The sequence below is a fragment of the Grammomys surdaster genome, unplaced genomic scaffold (genome assembly GCF_004785775.1).
Source record: "Grammomys surdaster isolate TR1022 unplaced genomic scaffold, NIH_TR_1.0 187, whole genome shotgun sequence".
NCBI lineage: Eukaryota > Metazoa > Chordata > Mammalia > Rodentia > Muridae > Grammomys > Grammomys surdaster.
The window spans coordinates 10592122-10611955 of NW_021604632.1; the positions used below are offsets into that span (position 1 = coordinate 10592122).

Here is a 19834-nt window from a genome sequence, read left to right on the forward strand (position 1 = left end):
AGAGAGAGAGAGAGAGAGAGAGAGAGAGAGAGAGAGAGAGAGAGAGACTGACTTGTAGGTGTCTCTGTGGAAATAATTGGCTGTCTGTAGTGACATTCATGGAATTATATAAGAAAAGTGAGCTAAGCATTAGCAGGCACGCAAACATTCTCTAGTCTCTGTTCCTGGGCATGGCTGTGATGTGAGCAGCTCCTGTAGTTTTGATTCACTGTGTTTACACAAAGGATGGATTGTAATCTGGAGCCTCTAATAGTAGCTTTCTCCACTAAGATGCTTTCATTGGTACTTTATTACAGCAACAGAAAACAATCTAAGATCCCCATATTGGAGTGTTGGACTCATCCAGCTACTAGATGATTCAGTAGGCAAGGCTGCCCTAAATGGTAGTAGGTAGTCCTTCATCACATGCACAGACTTTCAGGGAACTTCTCTTGCCTGCAGTGTCTCCAGAGGGAATTAATTACATACACTTGTTCCCTGGTCAACGGCACATTGCCCTATAGGTTGTCACAGTGACCGTGAAGGTGGAGTTAGCAAGTATTGATCACTGTTGCATTCCTCAGAGACCTGAAGTGTATTCTCCTGGATTCAGGGATGACCAGTGCCTAATAGGTCACATTAACTCATGCCTGGAGATCCCTCCCATTGTGCCAGAGAACACTGGTCATAATCTGAATCTGTGAACAATTTTATCTTTGCTCATCTCAATAGTGCCTGATGCTAACTCCCTATGAGTGCCAAGCTCTGACGCAGGAGCCTGGCAGTTATTCTATGCAACCTTAGCATATCTTCAGAAAAACACACAGGACATTCATCCCCAAAGAGAGAAAGCTACTGTGTAGCTGAAATGGACAAAACACTTCAGCATGGCCCAGAGCTCAGAGCATAGTCTCCCCCAATGCCTGAAACCCTCTGGGTCCCAGAACTTACATGGCCGAATGCGAGGTCCCGTCTCTCACACCACTCCATGGCTCAGGGGCCTCAGGAGGTGCAAAGCGCAGTGGTCCTACAGGAGGCTTGGCAAAGGGAATTCCCAGGAAGGTGTGGACATCAGATTTAGTGTCCTTCAAGTGGATGAGGCTACCTCGGACCTGGCCCGTATGTGTGTTTCTGATGGGGCTGGCCTCTGGTGAGTCTTGACCTGGTGGAGAGATGCCTCAGGGTTAGGTTTGTGTAATCAGTTGCCGTCAGGTTGCGGGAGTTCTCATCTCACTGTTATCGGGGCACAGGAGAAAGGAACCCATGCCCTCTTCCCTCAGTTCAGCTGTGGGGTTTGAGAATGGAAGCTTCCCTGAACCTCAGGCCCGGGAACCTTTCCTATTCCCATGTTGAAGGGTGCCACAGAGTTTCTCTAAGTCAAAGAGGTCACACACTCAGAGCCGTTTGTCTATATGGATTTACGATCCTTATTCTTATCCAAAGGTAAGTGGTAGCTATACACGGAGGAAAGAAAAATGACTTCTCACTTTCACCTGAATTGTTTAGTGCTTTCTCTAGAGCTCCTTACTCTCTCTGTGAAAGTTTTTTTCGCGGGCAGCTTGGACAGATCACAGCAGACCAAACGGTTCCACGAGGGGAGGTTTATTAAGAGAGAGGGAGAGAGAGAGAGAGAGAGAGAGAGAGAGAGAGAGAGAGAGAGGAAGAGGAGTAGAGGCCCGCCATGACCACTTGGGGAGAGGGGGAGGGGAAGGGAAGGGGGGGAGGGGAGAAGGGACAGAGAGCCTGCAGGCAGGGATCAATGGAGCAAGAGAGAGAGGAGGGGTCAGGCAGCCTCTTTTATAGTGGGCAGGCCTACCCAGCTGTTGCCAGGTAACTGTGGAGGTGGAGTTTAACAGAATACTAACACTCTGTGTTAGTGGATTCATAAAATCTGAGGGCTTTGGTCAGAGAATCGGGAGGCACAGGTTTCCCACACTTTTAGCTGTCATTCCCAACCGGCTTCCCTGCCCTGTGCCTTCCCTCCCACAAGCTCAGCCTCTGACCGGCAGAATTTAGCAGTTCTGACTTCAGTCATTCCCCATTGCTAGTTTAGTGAGCCTCACCCTGCACATGGACGAGAAGCAGCAGTCCAAAGAGGACAGCATTCAGCCAGCTATGCACTTGGTTCCCTGGCATGGCCGGCTCTCAGGCCTGAGTCTGTGCTGCTAGGGGGATCACGTTTCACAAACAGGAAGCAGAATCTGTGGATCTCGCCCAGGCAGGAATTTAAGCCAAAAAGATAGAGGTGGAGCAAGTTCTCATTGTAGGAGAACTGTTTAGTCAGAAGTGACTGGAGCCAATGGCCTGGAGGCAGGGCAAAGTCACTGTATTTATCAGGTTTTCCAGAGTATCAGGGCTTATAGAATGAATCTCTCTACATAAATATATAAAAACGAGATTCATTAGAACAACTTACAGGCAATGGTGCTAGCAATCGAACCGTGGCTAGCTATGAATAAAAAGTTCAAGAATCTAGAAATTGCCTAATCCACAAGGTTGGATATCTCATCTGGTCTTCAGTAGATGCTGAAATCCTGGAGAAGTAGGATATAATGCCAGTGAAGGACTGGACTTGCTAGCAGGGCGGGAGCAAGCAGGCAAAGAGCCAACTCTTCTGTCTTTCATGTCCTTCTATAGGCTTCCAGCAGGTGTGGCCCAGATTAAAGGTATATCTTCCAGTCTGAACATCCAGATCAAAGGCATGTGCCAAATGTTCAGACTAAAAGTAAATGTGCCTATTTCAAACCAAGCAAACAACCTCTCCCAGGTATATTCCCCATTTCTGGATTCTAGATGTAGTCAGATTGGCAGCAAGAATAGCCATCAGGGTCACCTCTGCTCTTTCTCTTCCCCCTTTGGCCTCCTGGAAAGGCACAGCATGGATTCTAGAGCTCATCTGTGATACCAGAAATGCTGTCCCCTCACCTGGGTGGGAAGCTGTAACAGGAAAAGCCAGACTGTGAGACGGTCACAGTCAGGATGTCACAGAAGAATTGGGCTAATGCAGGAGCTTTGAGTGTGAGACTCATCCTCAAGATTCCTATGCTTTGAAGACTCCGTTTACTGAGCTTGCTTCCAGGATCCCTGGTCCCTATGATGATCTTAAGGTATACATGGACTCTTTCCTGTTAGGTTACTGCAATTCTGGTGTGTTTTAAGTCCACAGCCCCTATTCACTTCACCATTATGAGGTGTGCTCTCTACTGGCCAAGATCAACTTGACAGTCATTTATTCACTTAATATTTTTAATGTTTGCATTTATTTATGTATTGTGCTCATGTACATATTACGAAGATTCTCCCATGCCATGGCTCACATATTGAGACGAACAGAGGATTTGTGTAAGTTCATATTCTCATACTGTGTGGATCGCAAGGTCATCAGGGTTGGAGGAATGTTTTCTTACCATACCCTAATCAATCTTGTTCTTAACCATATGAACAGTATTTCATGGGGCCTTAATAGCTCCAATACTGGGTTCAATCTATGATAAAGCTGAGATACAAATATAAATAGAAGTTTCAGAATTACAAAGAACTCTGGCAGGTTAAATTAAGGAATGCAGGACCAGGAGCCCATACTCAGTCCAGCCTGACTCTTTGGGGGAAGCTTTGTGGGGATCAGTGTCAGACAGCCTTTAGTGAGAATTGACATTGGCTCCAAATTATGATTAATGTTTTTATTATCCACATAAAAATCCAGAACTTTACAGCATGGCACTACAGAACTTCTTCCTTGTGTCTCTCTGTTTCCCTGGCATAACATAGCACTGCTTTCCCCAGTTTCTCTAATCAACATATCAATATGGGCTCCTTTGATTTAATTTCACCCCTCTAGTGCACTCTTGTCCTTTCTCCTGTTCGAGCCATTCTTGGCAGCTGCTCTCTCTACACCAAGTTCCCAGACCAAAGAATTGATAGACCGTGAGAGCTGGGTATTTCCCTGATCCTCCAATCTTGGGATGGAGAAACCAGATCCCAATGGGTGCTGGGCATCCCTGTGTTTCTTAATCCCAGACATTTCTGTAGCTCAGCTTGGGAAATCCCCGTGTGCTCTTCTACTCACTGCACCATCACTCAGAGGCCCTGTGTATCAACACACAGTTACGGCCACAGTGAAAATATAAAATGAAGAAGACACTCAGGTTCTGCTCTGTGGAAGGAAGGAGTGAATAGGAAGAGCATGAGAGAGACAGAGATACAGGAGACAGAGACAGAGAGAGACACTGACACAGAGACAGAGAGTAGCAGAGGCTCAGCTCCATGAAAATATCTTCAATGACATACCTCTATATGTCCACTCAGAGAAACCAAGTGTAAGACCCATACAGACAAGTGTTGGCAAAGACAGAGAGCCACTGGCCCTTGCATATGCGGCTGGAGGAGCTACAGAAGTATATAGTTATTGTAGATGACAGTTTGACAGTTTCTTCACACACTTAACCTATGATTGAATAATTCTACTTGCAGGTCTTCAGTTCAAAGAACTGAAAACACCAATCATAAAAACTAGAACTTTAAAAAGTTCACACAGGCTTAATTAAAAGCAGTCACAATCAGGTCAGCTAGATGTGCATCAAATGGGGAGTGGCTAAAATGTGTTGTGTGCATATGTGGAATGATACTGTTAACAAATGACACACTTGCCTCTCACATAGACTTTATTTAGTAACAGGACCAGTGACAAAGGATTCCCTTTCCATGACAGGACAGCCAGGGCTCTCATGTCTCTAAATTATATGCAGCTTCCAAACTATAGTGTCAGAGAGTGGTTGCCTGGGGGCAGAGACCAGGCAATGATTGACATAGAGGAGCCCAGAGAACTTTTATCAGTGAAAGAAATAGTCTCATACTTAAGGGTATGTGGTTGCATAGCTCATATTTTTATGCAAAATGTGTCCATCTATGCTGGTAAATGGGCAAATTTGGTTGCATACAAATCATTAAACAACAAAACTTTAAAAAATACAGATACTAGAATTTTAAAGGCTATTTGGTGAAGTGACCTGTGTGCAAAATGGGGACCCCCACAGATGCGTGTGTGCAGCAGGAGCTCCACAATGCCTCGAGGCCTCAATAAAAGTCTCCCTGCACTCAAAGGAAGGGCTTTTCTCTGTCCAGCTACTCAGCCAAGGCTAAAAGATAACCCCATTTCTCTTCTGCCCCCTAGTGTTTGAAATGTGAAATGTAAGAATCCTCACTGGATCCTTAAATGTTTCAGTGGCTGGTCTTCAACAAAGTGGATCAAAGATAAAGGACTTTGCCAAGCCAGGAGTGAACACTTGTACCCCCCTGGGGGCAAGTTGGTCACAGGTAGGGATCTGGGGGATCATCAGGCTCTAGAGAATGAAGTGTTCAGCCTCTTAACGACAGAGGGAAAATACTTTGGGAAACATAGGGTTAAGTTGAATACAATTAGTCACCCTTGTAAAGTGACACAAAGCACGAGAGTTTAAAGACAACAGTAAGATAGTAAGCAGTAGTGCCAGGTGGATCCAGGAGGTCTCAGGGGGCAGATGTGCCACACACACACACATGAACATGCTCAGGGAACAGGCATCTCCTTCTGTGGGACATTTCAGGACCCTCTGACACCACTTACACCTCCAATATTTATATTGTTATATTATTATAATCACATTTAAAGATTTAGAGCTATGATACACAAATAAGAAAGCACATTGTATTTTTGGGACTGGGTTACTTCACTTAGTATACTTTCTTGTTCCATTCATCTACTTGCACATGATTTTACATCTGGTTAATACTGTACATAAAATTACAATATTAATGAGAATATTTAATAAGTCTGTGCCTCAGCCTCTGTAGTGCTGTGCTGGGATAACAGGAATGTTCCACACCACAATTGGAGGAAAATTAGATATGGAGGAGAGAGAGTGGGGGCAGACAGAGACAGAGACAGAGTCAGAGACAGAGACAGAGAAAGAAACAGAAGGAGAAGCAGAGTGGAGAAAGACTGAGAAACAAAGAGGAAGATGGAGGCAGAGGCTAAAGTCTCAGGAAAGTGTGAGTGTTTGCATACTCAGGTAGTCCTAGCAACTGAGAAGCAGAGGCTGGTGGGTCTTGAATTTAATGCCAGGCTGAAATACTCAAGGGCAAGACCCCATGCCCAAAGAAAGAAAAATGCAAAATAAGTGCTGTTGGTGTCAGGCTCCAAACCCAGTGACATCACATCTAGGAGACCCCCAACCCATCCGCCATACATTCCCAGAATCCACCTGGCTACATCCCACCCTTATCTGAAAGAGGCTATGTCACTGCCCATATAAGACAGAGTGAAAACAAAAATACCGCATGCTGGCAAAGGCTATCTGACCAGCCTTAGCTGCTATCCCAGACTCCTGGTCTTTGAAGGCTCAGGGACCACTAGGCCCCTGCTATAAATGTGGTCAACAAGGTCATTGGGTGAGGGCTTGCCCCAGCCTCAGCAAGCCAAGGGGGCCATGTCCTAGGTGCCATCAGAAGGGACATTGGGTTGTTGATTGCCCTCATGTCACTAAGAACAGAGGGACATCATTCCTGGTAAATCTTTCAACTGACCTTCTAGGATTGGCTATGGAGGACTGACAGGGCTCGAGCTCCCTCGACCTGACCATGCCTATCACTAACAAAGAGCTCCAGGTAGCTATTATGGTATGTGGATGACCCATCTCCTTCCTCTTGGACACTGGGGCCACTTACTCTGTCCTGACGGAGTTTTGGGGACCCACTTCACCTTCACATTTTCCTATTGTCGGAGTAGAAGGACAACCTTACCTTCCTCACCAGATCCCCCCACGTAGTTGCATCTTTAGGAATGCACCTCTCACCCATTCCTTTTTGGTAGTGCCTACATGTCCTGTCCCCTTATTGAGAAGAGATATTTTAGCTAAGTTGGGAGCCTCTATTTCCTTTGCTCCCCTGATTTGTCTAAACTCAAGCTTGCCAGAAGTTCCTCTGCTCCTTCTTCTAGCCAGTCAACCTAATAACACTAACATGTTATTTCTATTACCAGCTTTTCAGGTGAACCCCTAAGTTTGGTATGTCCAGAACCCCTCTGTTGCTAAACATTATTCTCCTGTTGTCATCTAGTTACTGGATTCTACCAGGACCATGCTCTATTAAGGTCCAGAGGATGTCGAGATCACCCACCTTGTCCTGAATCCCAGAAAATGAGACTCCCCTCTGGCAGCCAAGCTCAACCTCACTGGTCTAGACATGTATTTCTTGTCATCTCCCTGTTGCTTGTTTCCATCCAGGTCAGCCCTTACATCTGGAGATTCGAGGTTCAAGAGACCACCACAGATAACAGTCTTTCCAAACAGGGTTAGGAAACTGCTCCATAGCTGGATGCTGAGAACCAGTCCAAATTGCTAACATCCCTATATCTGTTATCCCATCTAAATATTATGTTCTCTACACTTGGTTTCTCTTTGACCAAATAGAAGATTATTGTGAAAAATAGCCAGACAATTAAGGGGGCTGCTCATATTGGTCTTGTCAGATACATATGCTAGGATCACGGACCAACCATTTCTTCTACCAACACAGCAAGACATTCTTTTCTACATACAAGACTCATGAGATTCCAGCTGTGATGCTTCAGAACCAATGGGGGCTAGATGTCCTGACAGCTAAAGAAGATGGTCTTTGCCAGTTCTTCCAAGAAGAATGCTGTTTTATAGGGAACATGAGACCTCCAGTTCTGAGTTTTTTTTTAAACCATATGGAAGTAGATACTCTCTTTTGTAACACCCTTTCTAGTCATCCTCCTGGTGTTATTACTTCTAACCAAACTATTAATCAGTTCTTGTTACAGGATTACCAGCTGCTGTTCACAGAGGAACCTGATGCATATATCTACCAAGCGGACCCTGATGGTGAAAGCCAGCTACACCCCAAAATAGACTACACCCCTACACAGCAGGAAGTAGTTTAAGAGACATGGAGCCCTGACTCCCCTTTCACCATCAGCTTCCCCTCCTCCTTTTCTTCTCTTTATAATAAGAAAAAGGGAGGCATGTTGGTATCAGACTCTGAACCCAGTGACATCACATCTAGGTGATCCCCACACTATTGCCAAGGCAACTGCCATACATTCCCAGAATCCACCTGGCTACCTTCCATCCTTACCTGCAAGAGGCTACATCACCACTCATATAAAACAGACAGAACCCCCTGACCTCGCTCTCTTTTTTCTCTTTTTCCTCTTCTTCCTCTCCCCCCACCTTTACCCTATCTCCTGAATAAACCCCACTTGGAACCATTTGGTCTGGTGTGGTCTGTTCTGAGCCACACTCAGATGTATATCAATTGCAACAATAAAAAAAGGACAATCCAAGGTCCAGAAAAAGATCTACAATGAGACACAAGTACACACCCATTCAATACAACCATAATAACAATTCCCAAGTCCCAGTACAGGTGGGGATATGCAGCAATTGGCACTCTGCCTATGTCTAAATGGGTTGAAATATGATGCAGTCATTTCAGAAGACAGTTTGGTACAGTGTTTCTGTGTTCTTTTCTACTGTGTGAGTCCTGGGAATCAAATTCAGGTCATCAAGTTTGATAATGAGTGTCTTTACCCCACGGAGCCATCTGATCATCCTGCATAACCTTTTAAAGTTAAACATATACATGGCTGTACCTATATTTTCATCAAAAGAATTGAAAGCCATTGGTCACATGATGTTATCTTTGAAATTGTCCATGACATATTGCTTAGGAGTGCCTAGTGATGCTTGCTTATAATCCCAGTACTCCAAAGGCTGAGGTGGGAGAATGGTAAATGGAAGCCCAGACTGGGCTACATAGTGAGAGCATTTTCTCAAAAAATATTGCATCTCCCAACCAAAGCAGAGTCTTTACATGGGAGTGACTCAGATATGCAGCTGCTGAGAGGATAAAAGGAACCAAAGATTATATACCTGGATTAGAACTCTGCAAGTACTGAAAGAAGAATTGTGTGATTTCACGTCAAGGACATTCTACTGGATGGCAGCTAAATACCAGTGGCTCCTCCTCTTATAATCACAGGAAGTGATACAGTGTTCCCAAGCCATCTCCATTTCCAGGTGCAAAATACAGCAACAGAAAGCAGAGCTTGAGGGCGTAGAGGGGTTGTTGGGATGAATAAGAACTATCTATGGGCTCAGCCACTGTGCCAGGGCTTAGAACTCCCCTCATCTGTGCCCTGGTGTCCAAAAGAGGCAACGTAGGAGCCTTTATTCCTATCCAAAGGTGTTGGAAATGAAAAGGAATTTTGTCCTGGGAAAACTGATGCCCGAGAAAGGCAAATTGGCCAGAGGTAGAAGGATGAGAAATTCAAAAATCAATAGAACAACAGAACACACCCTCTCAATGACAGAGATGCTTTGGGGGAAACAAAAGGTATGGTTTGGCACCATTGTAAATGACATAATATACAAGAGGCCTTGAGTTGCTGGGGTTGAAAAGTTTAAGGACAACAGTAACTTAAGAATGCCTCAAAGCTTGGAATCCTCAAGATACAGTTTACAGACCACATGAAGCTCAAGAAGAAGGAAGATCAAAGTGTGGATGCTTCAGTCCTTCTTAGAAGAAGGAACAAAATACTCAAGGGAGGAAATATGGAGACAAAGTATGGAACAGAGACAGAAGGAAAGGCCATCCAGAGACTGTCCCACCTGGGGATCCATCCCATATACAGACACCAAACTCAGACACTACAGCAGATGCCAAGAAGTGCTTGCTGACAGGAGCCTGATATAGCTGTCTCCTGAGAGGCTCTGCCAGAGCCTGACAAATACAGAGGAGGATGCTCAGAGTCAACTATTGGACTGAGCACAGGGTCTTCAATGGAGGAATTAGAGAAAGGACTAAAGGAGCTGAAGGGGTTTGCAATCCCATAGGAAGAACAACAATATCAACCAACCAGACCCCCTAGAACTCCCAGGACTAAACCACCAACTAAGAACTACACATGGAGGGGCCCATGGCTCCAGCTGAATGTAGTAGAGGATGGCCTTGTCAGGCATCAGTGGGAGGAGAGGCCCTTGGTCCTGTGAAGGCTCAATGCCCCAGTGTAAGGGAATGCCACGGCAGGGTGGCAGAAGTGGGTGAGTGGGGGAACACCCTCATAGAAGGAGGGAAAGTAGATGGGATAGGGAGTTTCTGGGAGCTGGGGGGAGACCGGGAAAGGGGATAACATTTGAAATATAAATAAAGAAAATATCCAATAAAAAAAGAATGAAAATTCATCACATGGACTGTCAAGAAGAGTCAGGATGCTACAGGAGGATTTCTTTAAAACAAGCAGACATTTGTGTACATGAGGCCATCAGTCAGGGTTCCAGGGACAGGAGTGTCTTCTGCTAGACATGTCTGCACATTTCTACCTCCTTCACCTCACACTCATGAGACACACCATTGTAAAAGATCTTCCCAGATGTTATATGTTCATGCTCGTGTGAGCGTTGTGTTCACACCCTGAGAATAAGAGAAAATGTGTTATTAGAGGAATCCCACCCAGGCCTTCTGGTCAACCTCACTCTTGGCCTTGCTTGAGGAATTTATGGACATGTTAAGTTCAGTTTCTTACAAAAGTGGACAATTGCAACTTGGAAAGGAAATTGGTGACATTTCCTCTATAGGGGCAATCTGCACAGAGGTTTTCAGAGGCTGGCATGCTCAATGGCTACTGTCAGAGAGGTCTAGAAGTTGAGCTCTTAAAGCCCGTGTGTCTCAAATTCATTTGTGGAAACTTAATTCCTAATGTGTTGATATTAAGAGTTGGGACCCTTAGAGGGCCCAGAGTGTTACATCCTACCTGGAGAGGACATGAGTGTAACCTTAGGGTCAAACAGTTAGTAGATCTGCTGGCAGACTGATCTATGTATCTCAGTCTGCAGAATTTCACATACATTTCTGCTGTTTACAAATCATACAGCTTATGATCTTTTTTGTTTTTGTTTATGAGATGTAGGTCTTTCTATGATGCCCAAGCTGGTCTGGAACTCCTGGGCTCAGGCAATATTTCCTTTCAGTTTCTGAGTAGATGGGGCCACAGATACTTATCATAAGACTTGGGGGAAGTTTGTGATCTGACTTGAACTTAGGAAAACAATAAGAACTTGGATAATCAGGCTTTCTACTGGCCACCTATAAATATGTGGAAACATGGGACTTGCTAAGAGAAGGGTATGGGGTTTTGACATAGCGTACCCTTTATAGTCAACATTCCCCAAAGTTTCTGGGTCTTGGGGAAGAAAAGAGGATGAGAGAAGATAAAGGAAGAGAGTTGAATGGAGTTTAGTACCAGAGGAGTGTGAAAGAAGATGGCGCTTTGGCACTTACACATCCACACTTACCTGAGAGTCCTTTTGGAGTAGATCTTATAATAATTTTGCCTAGCATTTTGTGTAAGGAAAGACACATAGAGTGTTGGTTATATATGTTGGCAAAATAGAAAACTATAGATGTTAGAAATGATTGTGTGAATGTTGGAATTAATGCAGTCTTCTAAATGGGCTGTGAGAACCTCAGGGCAACCTCGACTTTACTGAAGTTCACATACCTTTCCTTGGCACTATACAGCCTTGACCTTGTCATGAACTCCTTTTAGCTCTGGGATCTTCTGGGGCAGAGTCTTGGTCCAGAACTGCAGCCTTCTGGCCTTCAGGGCTCGGCCCACAGAAGGGTGGATGTCCAGCTGCAGGTACTGCTCATCTTGGTTTGACATTGGCCAGTAGGGTAGATCCTTGCTGTTGGGGTTCCTATGGATATGTCAAACAGTAGAGAAAAATGAAGGTCACTTTCATCTAAGGCCCGACCTCCCAATGTGAGACAGGGCAGTGGACTAAGAAGAAGAGGGCTATGATGATATAGACATCCTGATTTAGAAATACAAGGCTGATTCACTGGTTTCTACTCCTTGTGGGATAAGGTTACTTGGCCTGTTATGTTTCTCCTTCTCAGCGACAAGACCTAAAGAATAGTACCACAGTATTGTGACCCACCCACAGGTCACTGTGAGATGACCAGTAACTAACACCTACAAAGTATCTATTTCAGTATGCCTTAGATACAGAGGGATCTATCACAGAATAAAGGATCCATGAGTGCTAATGAGATCACCAATTACAAATGGATCCCTACATTAAAACCTAACCCTTCAGAGTTTGAGGGAAGATTATCTTCTCACCCATGACGTGCAAAATTGGCCCAGTACTTCATCATCTTCCTGCTCAGCAGCTTCTCCTCTGCAGTGAGGCAAACTGCAGAGAGAAGACAAGGGTCCAGATCCCAGCCACTTAACGCAGCTGCCAAAGTCATGCTTCATACTCATCATGCCAGCTGTACCCTTAACATTGAACTCAAGGCTTCGTTCCCTCCCTTCTTTATCACTCAGCATCCAAGATCCATCTAGTCCCCTAAGTAAATTCCCTCAGGCTCATTCCTGATCCAGTGAATCCTCATTTTCTCGAACACAAGCTAAACTAAGAAAGATCCAGACCCAGTGCAGGTTTTGAGCTGTGAGATGGTACACACTTGATCCTCTTGGTCTTAGAGCCTTGGACTCCTAAATTAGGCTCTAGGCTCAGACATCCTTCAGGTACAAATTTGGTTTTCCATCCTGCTCATGGGAAATAAGAAAGACTCACATTTGGTGCCCCAGAAGAAGGATCCAAAGATAAAGAAAAGCTCATCACCATGGTCAGCCTTTACGTGCCATGGCCTGAAATTCTTGAGAAATCTGGACCTATGCTGGAACTCGTAGAAGTAGACAGGAGCATGGGAACCTGAGGGCAAGGATACATGGGGATATAAACAAGCTATCTGGACTCAAGACAGTTGAGTGTGGAGCCCCATCCTGGAGCACTGGCTGTGGGAAAGCCCACTATTAAATAATGACTCTGCTTTCCCTGGGGGAGCAAGTCACAGATACCACTCAGCTGTTTCCTCATCTGTACCCAAATAAGATGTCACCATCTTATACTTAATATAAGGATTTATTAGAGAAAGACTCTTAGGATCTGGAACCAGAGAGCTGATCTAGACAATGGGTTAAGCCTGGACACTATGGAGTTTGCCTGGGACCCACAGCCTTGAGCTTCCACCCTCAACCTTGTTACAGATGTACTCACGCTGAAAATGTGCTACTTGAAGTGCAGGGGTTATGATCATGAAGTCTGCTATCATCTCTCTGAACTGCATTTGGAGGGTCTGGGGGTCCTTAGTGTCTCCTATGTACTCTTCTATTAGCAGGGGACCACACTCAGGAGGCAGCGTCTATAACATTGTGACGAGAAAAAGTGAGATTGGGTGGGTGACATCCTTAGGGTGGGGGAACACCAGTGAGGGGAGTTATAGGGGGAAAGCTCTGAGTGATCCCAACTAGCCAACCCTCTCTAACCCCCATTTCTAGGGATGCTCTCTGAGCAGGATATCGAGAGGTCCTCTCAATGGGGACAGGTCTCAAAGAGTCTCACCAGCAGCTCAATTGTGATCTTCAGAATAGCCTGCAAGTTCCTTCTGGTTATTTTATTTATTGTCTGAGAAAATTCGAAGAACTGGAGTGTGGAGAATGTTTTGAGTTTGAAGTAGGTTAGATATGGATCAGTGAGTTTCTATTGCCCACCATATGAGCCCTCAGACACCTAGGAGATTAGATCTGGACCTTACCGTAGGGAGAATCCAACCATACTCATCATTGTTGACACCAATGATGCTGGGGACAGGGTGAAAGTCAGCTGAGGCCAGTAACTCCTTGGGATGTCTGGGTAGGAATTTCCCATCTACCACAACAGGCATGATCCTGAAGGGCTGAGGGGGACATTGAAGATCTATCATTCGTATATGTATATGTGTATGTGTATGCGTATGCGTATGCGTATGCGTATGCGTATGCGTATGCGTATGCGTATATATATATATATATATATATATATATATATATATATATATATATATTTGGGTGTTATCTATTACTTCCCCATTTTTTAATTTGTCTTAGGAGGATCATTCATACCACATCTCTCCCCTCTCATCCCTGAAAAGACCCTACATTTAGACCCTATATACAGGACTCTATGAGGCAAGCTGCACCTTTCATTTTGCACCCAGGGTTAAAAGAATGCCAAGCCATGCAGATAAAATAATTTGTCCAGAGTAGTGAGAACTTCCAGTCACACACTGTATTGCCCACCATCTTCCCAGACACACAATTCTGCCAACCTTGTTAATAGCCAGAATTTCTGCTTCACTCTTGCCTCGAAGGCAGCGCACCAGGGCTTCTGAGTTCGAAGTTTCACAACCAGATAGATTTGCCACCTTCTGAAATGGGAGTTGGTGTGAGACAGGAGTATCTTTCCAGTCCCAACTGGGTGCCTGTCCCTAAATATAACATCTTATTGTGTGTTATATACAATAGAGTGTGAAATTGTTACAATTTTCCTGTTGCTCAGAGTTGACAGCTGAGAAAGAGATCATTCTGTCTGTGTGTATGTGTGTGTGCATGTGTGTGTGTGTGTGTGTGTGTGTGTGTGAGAGAGAGAGAGAGAGAGAGAGAGAGAGAGAGAGAGAGAGAGAGAAAGAGTGTGTGTGTGTATTTTTTGGTGTGTGTGTGTACATGTTTCTGTGTAACAATGGGTATTGTGTGCCACATTTTGCCTATGAAAGTCAGAGAACAATCTTGGATATCATTTGTCATCTTCCTCCTTATTTGAGACAGGTTCTCTTGCTCTTTGTTGCTGCCCACACCAATGTAGTTGACCTTTTCCCTGTAGAGCACCTCTGTCTCTGCGACTTGCTTTACCATAGAAACACTGGGATTGTAAACAAGTACCACCACGTCTGGCCTTATGTGGTTTCTGGGGATTTGGCCTCTGGTCTGCACACTGGCACAGCAGGCTCTCTCATCTCCTGAGTCAGCTCCCAAACCTATGCACATTTATTTTGGCCAATAATTAAAGATGTTTGGAGAAGCTTTGCAAGTTGCATAATGTATTCAGTATGTATAAAGTAGAGGGAAGTCGAGCCTCATCCTTGAATCTCTTAGAAATTATTGAAAAGAATCTATTTCCCATGGTCCTTGTTTCCCCTACTGAACATACTACTAGAGTACCCGAGGCTGAGGGCAAAGTCAGGGCCGGGGTGATGGAGCACTTACTGTGAAGATCATCTTAGTGGAGTTAGATATAAAGATAGGCAGCAGGGCCACCCCACTCTCCATGATGGCTCTATGGAAGAGTCCTTGGGACATGGGGGACATAACATGGAAAGACACACTTGTGCCACCTGCTGACTGGCCAGAAAGTGTGACAGAGTCAGGGTTGCCTCCAAAGTTGGCAATGTTCTGCTGGACCCAGCGTAGGGCAGCTGTTTGGTCTAAGAATCCCCAGTTGCCTCTGGCGTGCTCATCTCCAGTGCTGAGAAATGAAAGGAACAGGGATCAAAGGGCTGTCTAGGTTCTGCTCAGCTCCTGCTTCCCAGCTCAGCCCTATGCTCACCTGTAAAAGCCCAGGATTCCCAGGCGGTACTGGGTAGTGACCACCACCACATCCTCAGTGGCTGCCAGCCTGGATCCATCATGCATGGAAGCCATGCCCATAACCAGCGCACCACCATGGAGCCATACCATCACCTAGAAAAGTCAAGAGATGCCAGGAAGCTTCTATACAATACAAGTTCAATTAGAATCTTCCTAGATTATTGGTTGCTGTGTAACTGTACAGATAAATACATACACAGGACTCCTCAGCATCCTAGACCTAGGCCACAGATGAGGAACTACAGTCCCATTAACATATTTTCAAACCCCACTGTAACATCAGGAATCTCTTAGCCTGGACTAATGGATTTAAATCCAGATAATGCCACCATCATTCTCAGATTCCTCAAAAGTGTGGAGAAGGGTACCTCCACAGATATTTTTTTCTGATTATGAATCAAAAGTCTCACCAACTTTCATAGGTACAACCAATAGCCCAAAGCTAGAAATTTGGCTTATCTGAGTGTTCATCCCTTGGAGACCTGGCTGGGTATCTAGGGCTCAAGTTTATAGCGTGTGTCCTTAGTTAATCCATAATCCAACTCTTAAGTTGTTCTGCATGGCAACATCCATCCATCATGCACGGGAGCCATGCCTATAATCAAGAAACAAACAAAACAAGAAACAAAAACCCAAAACCTTCTTGGACCCACAAGGGGTAAGTCTTCTCATCAGGATCTACACTGCTCTGTCCCCACCCACTTGATCATAGTCCAGTTCTCACAGGCAATTTAGAACTCTCATTGGCATGAGTTGGTGCGTAGATGTTGAGATACAGGCAGTCCTCAGACATAGAGAAGGCAGGCATGATCATCTTTATCTTCTTCAGACCCTCTAAATTCACTATATCGTTTTGTAGACACCTGTTGACAATGACAGAGGCTGAATCCGAGAAATGTTCAGTGATCAAAACCTGTGTGTCCTAAGTAATATCAGAAGACGCACCCATAAAGTTTCATGAACAGTGAAGTGTAAACATGAGCTGAACAATGACATACATAGACATACAAAAGTAGACAGGTAAAGAGCATGAGACCTCAACCCCACACAGAGCTAGTGGTAAATAAGGAATATTCAGAGTGGGAGGAAAATTTTCCCTAAGGGAGAGCACTCCTATAAGTTATCCAATACTAAATGGCTGGCTATAAAACACACACACACACACACACACACACACACACACACACACACACACACTATTAAACAGACTAAACAGGTTATATGTAGAAATATATATGTGTGTGTTTACATATACGCGTGTAACAACAATCAGAGAGGCTGTGAATTTGAGAGAGCAAGAAGGGCTCTATGGGAGGGCTTGGAGGGAGGAAAACAAAGGGATAAACGATGTACTTATATTATAATCTCAAAAATTAAAAGCAAAGAAAAAAAGCAGACCCTTTGGATTTTCTTCTAGTTACCCTCAACACCTCCTCTAACACAGGATTCCTCTCTACAAGGTAAGATCTCCTCCTATCAAGGTAAGGGTCACTGGCTCTATGGAGGCCGAGAGGTATCCAGATTTCCAGGGAAGTCTTCGGTTGAGTGTGTGCTGGGGGACAACCTTCATGAGATTGGAATGTTGAGATGTCTTGGATTCTCTATGGAAATGATTAACTGTTGGTAGTTCTGTCCATCCCTCCTCCCTGTACTATTTATTTAGAATAACCTGTGAAGAGAGTCTCAAGGAAGGACTAATATCAGGTTGATCTGTGGGAATTATCTTGCTTACATCAATCAAAGTAGGAGTACTTTTTTATTGTGGGTGTCACCATTCCCTAGCAAGGGACTTCTGAACTGAGTGAGTAGCAAAAGTGAGCTCACTATTAGTAAGCAATTATGCATTCTTTGCTCTCTTTTCCCAATTACAAATGTGATGTGACCAGCTTTCCTTACTGTGACCTCCCTGCTATGATGGGTTAACCAGGAACCTGTGCTGAATTCTTCCTTTTCTAAGTTGCTTTTGTCAGGGTATTTTAATTACAGCAAAAGAAAATGAACGTAAGGCACCTGGATATTTGGGTGCTGTGTCCAGAATGGTACTGTAGGAATGGACAATACTGTACCATAGGGAATAAGAAATCCTTCATCCCACGTGCAGACTCTCAGGGAATCTCTTTTTCCTATATATTCTCCAGTGGAAGCTTTCATACATGTTCCTTGGACAATGGCATTTAACCTTCTGGGTTGTTACAGTGACTCTGCAGGATACTCATCACTGCTGCCCTCGTGAGGGACTTGTAGTGTATGACAATAGACTCAGGGCTCTTGTTGCTTAATATAAACACACTGAACTTTACCCATAAACCTCTCAACGATCAGAGAGTTCACTTGGCACAATCTGATTCTGGGATGAATTTGGATATGTTTCTCACTGTAGTACTGGGAGCTAACTCCCTATACCACAGTTGTTCCATTCTAATCCTTAGCACACGCATCAGAAAAATGCATAGATGTTCCTGATTACAGGCAGAGAACTGCTTTGTAGTCAAGAGGGAGGAGATACTTTTTAGCATGACCCAGATCTTGGAGCATATTTTCAATGCAGTACCAGAAACCCTCTGGGTCCAGAACTTACATGGCTGGCTCTGAGGTCCCATCCCTTACACCACTCCATGGCTCAGGGTCCTCAGGAGGTGCAAAGCGCAGTGGTCCTACAGGAGGCTTGGCAAAGGGAATTCCCAGGAAGGTGTGGACATCAGCTTTAGTGTCTTTCAAGTGGACAAACTTGCCTCGGACCTGGCCTGTGTGCGTGTTTCTGATGGGGCTGGCCTCTGATGTGTCGTGACCTGTTGGAGAGATGCCATCTGGGTTAGTTTTCTGTAATCAGCTGCTTGAGTAAGTTGTGGGAGTTTCCATTTCATTGTTACCAGAGCTCACAGGAAGGGAAGCCAGGGGTTCCCCAGTTCAGCTGTAACAGCTCCCTATCCCTCAGGCCCAGGAACCTTTCCTAGTACCCCTTTGAAGGATGTCACAGTATTTCTCTGGCCAAAGAGGTCATACACTCAGAGTCATTTGGCAGCATGAAGGTATTATTGTTATGATTACCCAAAGTTAGGAACAGTTACAGCCACACACAGATGTGGGAAATGCCCCTTCTGCTCTTCTCTTGATCTTCAGCTTCAGCTCCTTGGAGCCCTTCACACTGGGCTGTCTCCTCAGCATGCAGTAATCTTAGACATCTCTGACCCTCAGTGAGCTATGGCACCCACTCTATGAATTTTAGTGGACAAATTGGGTGGCTCTTATTCCCCATGCTTTCGTCTGTCATCTGGATGAGCTCCTCCCTCCCTGGTGCCTTCCTCCCACAAGCTCAGCCTCTGACTGACCTGGGCAGCTCTGACCCTGCTTCCCACCACCCCACTTAGGGAGTCTCACCCTTCACATGGAGGAGGAGAATCAGGAGCCCACAGACCACAGCATTCAGCCATCCCGGAAGTCTGTGCAGTGGCATGATCGGCTCCCAGGCCTGAGTCTGTTCTTCTACAGACTCACAGTGTTTCAATAACCAAAGCAGAATATATAGGCCTTGCCCAGACAGGACCCAAAGGAATGTAGATGGGAGAGCACGTGGGGCGGGGCAAAGTTTTTCTTCCTTACAACTAAAGGCTGAAATGACAGGAACCAATGACCAACTGTAGGAAAAACACACGTCTGCAGTTTCTGCTCTTTGGCCTCATGGGGAAGGCACAGATGTCTTCTGAGCTTCTCCAGTTCTCCTGGGATGCCAGGAGCCCTGTCTTCAAACCTAGATTCACCATGACCACTGTTCCTGTGCTCACTGGCAGAAGTCAGTGCTGTTGCAGAGGTCAGGGAACCGAGTGCTGCAACCGGAGCAACAGGAGGGCTTCTCTGAGTCGGCAAATATGGAAGATTCTGTAGATGAGAGAAGCTCAGGGGTGGAAGCTCAGAATGTGACCGTTACAGTGATCCTAGGACCTCCCTATAAATCCTGGCTATTTCATCGAAACACCGGATTTTGGCACTTCTTAGTCACAGTCAATCCATCTTATACTGCGTCTCCTCTGGTGCACAGATCAACACACAGTCCTTCATTCACTTGGGACACACTTTTTAAACTGTTTTTCTTATTGTTTGTTTATTTATTTAATGATTTTTTTTATTGTGTGTGTGTGTAGGTGCTCAAGTACTCACATGCTATGACATGAGTGTGAAGGTCATAAGATAAGTTCTAAGGTGTCAGTTCTCTCATTCTGCCATGTAGATGTGGGGGATCCAACTCAGATCTTCAGGCTTTGTTGGAAGTCTCTTTATCCACATAGGTACCTGGCCACCCATCACTCCTACTTGGCACTTCATGGG

The 19834-nt window shown here is 45.0% G+C and overlaps 2 protein-coding genes across 2 annotated transcripts in view; both read right to left on the bottom strand.

Annotated features, from left to right (window-relative positions):
- LOC114622146 (acylcarnitine hydrolase-like) overlaps positions 1-2155 on the bottom strand; it is a 7964-nt gene extending 5809 nt beyond the window's left edge. Inside the window, exons 1-2 of the mRNA XM_028768520.1 lie at positions 2043-2155; positions 931-1141 (exon numbers count right to left, since the gene is read on the bottom strand). Coding sequence (XP_028624353.1) covers positions 931-1141; positions 2043-2115 — 284 coding nt within the window. The 5' untranslated portion in view covers positions 2116-2155. The remainder of the gene's footprint in view (positions 1-930; positions 1142-2042) is intronic.
- Positions 2156-10210: 8055 nt separating this feature from the next.
- On the bottom strand, positions 10211-19009 carry LOC114622177 (pyrethroid hydrolase Ces2e-like). Its single transcript, XM_028768579.1, has 13 exons — positions 18890-19009; positions 18090-18300; positions 16236-16374; positions 15471-15604; positions 15131-15389; positions 14197-14295; positions 13645-13785; positions 13452-13532; positions 13107-13251; positions 12624-12761; positions 12164-12236; positions 11537-11735; positions 10211-10449 (listed from the first exon to the last, which is right to left on the bottom strand). Exons 1-12 carry the CDS (start codon positions 18963-18965, stop codon positions 11549-11551), a joined length of 1683 nt encoding a protein of 560 aa, XP_028624412.1. The 5' UTR covers positions 18966-19009; the 3' UTR covers positions 10211-10449; positions 11537-11548.
- Between the last annotated feature and the right edge of the window lie 825 nt (positions 19010-19834).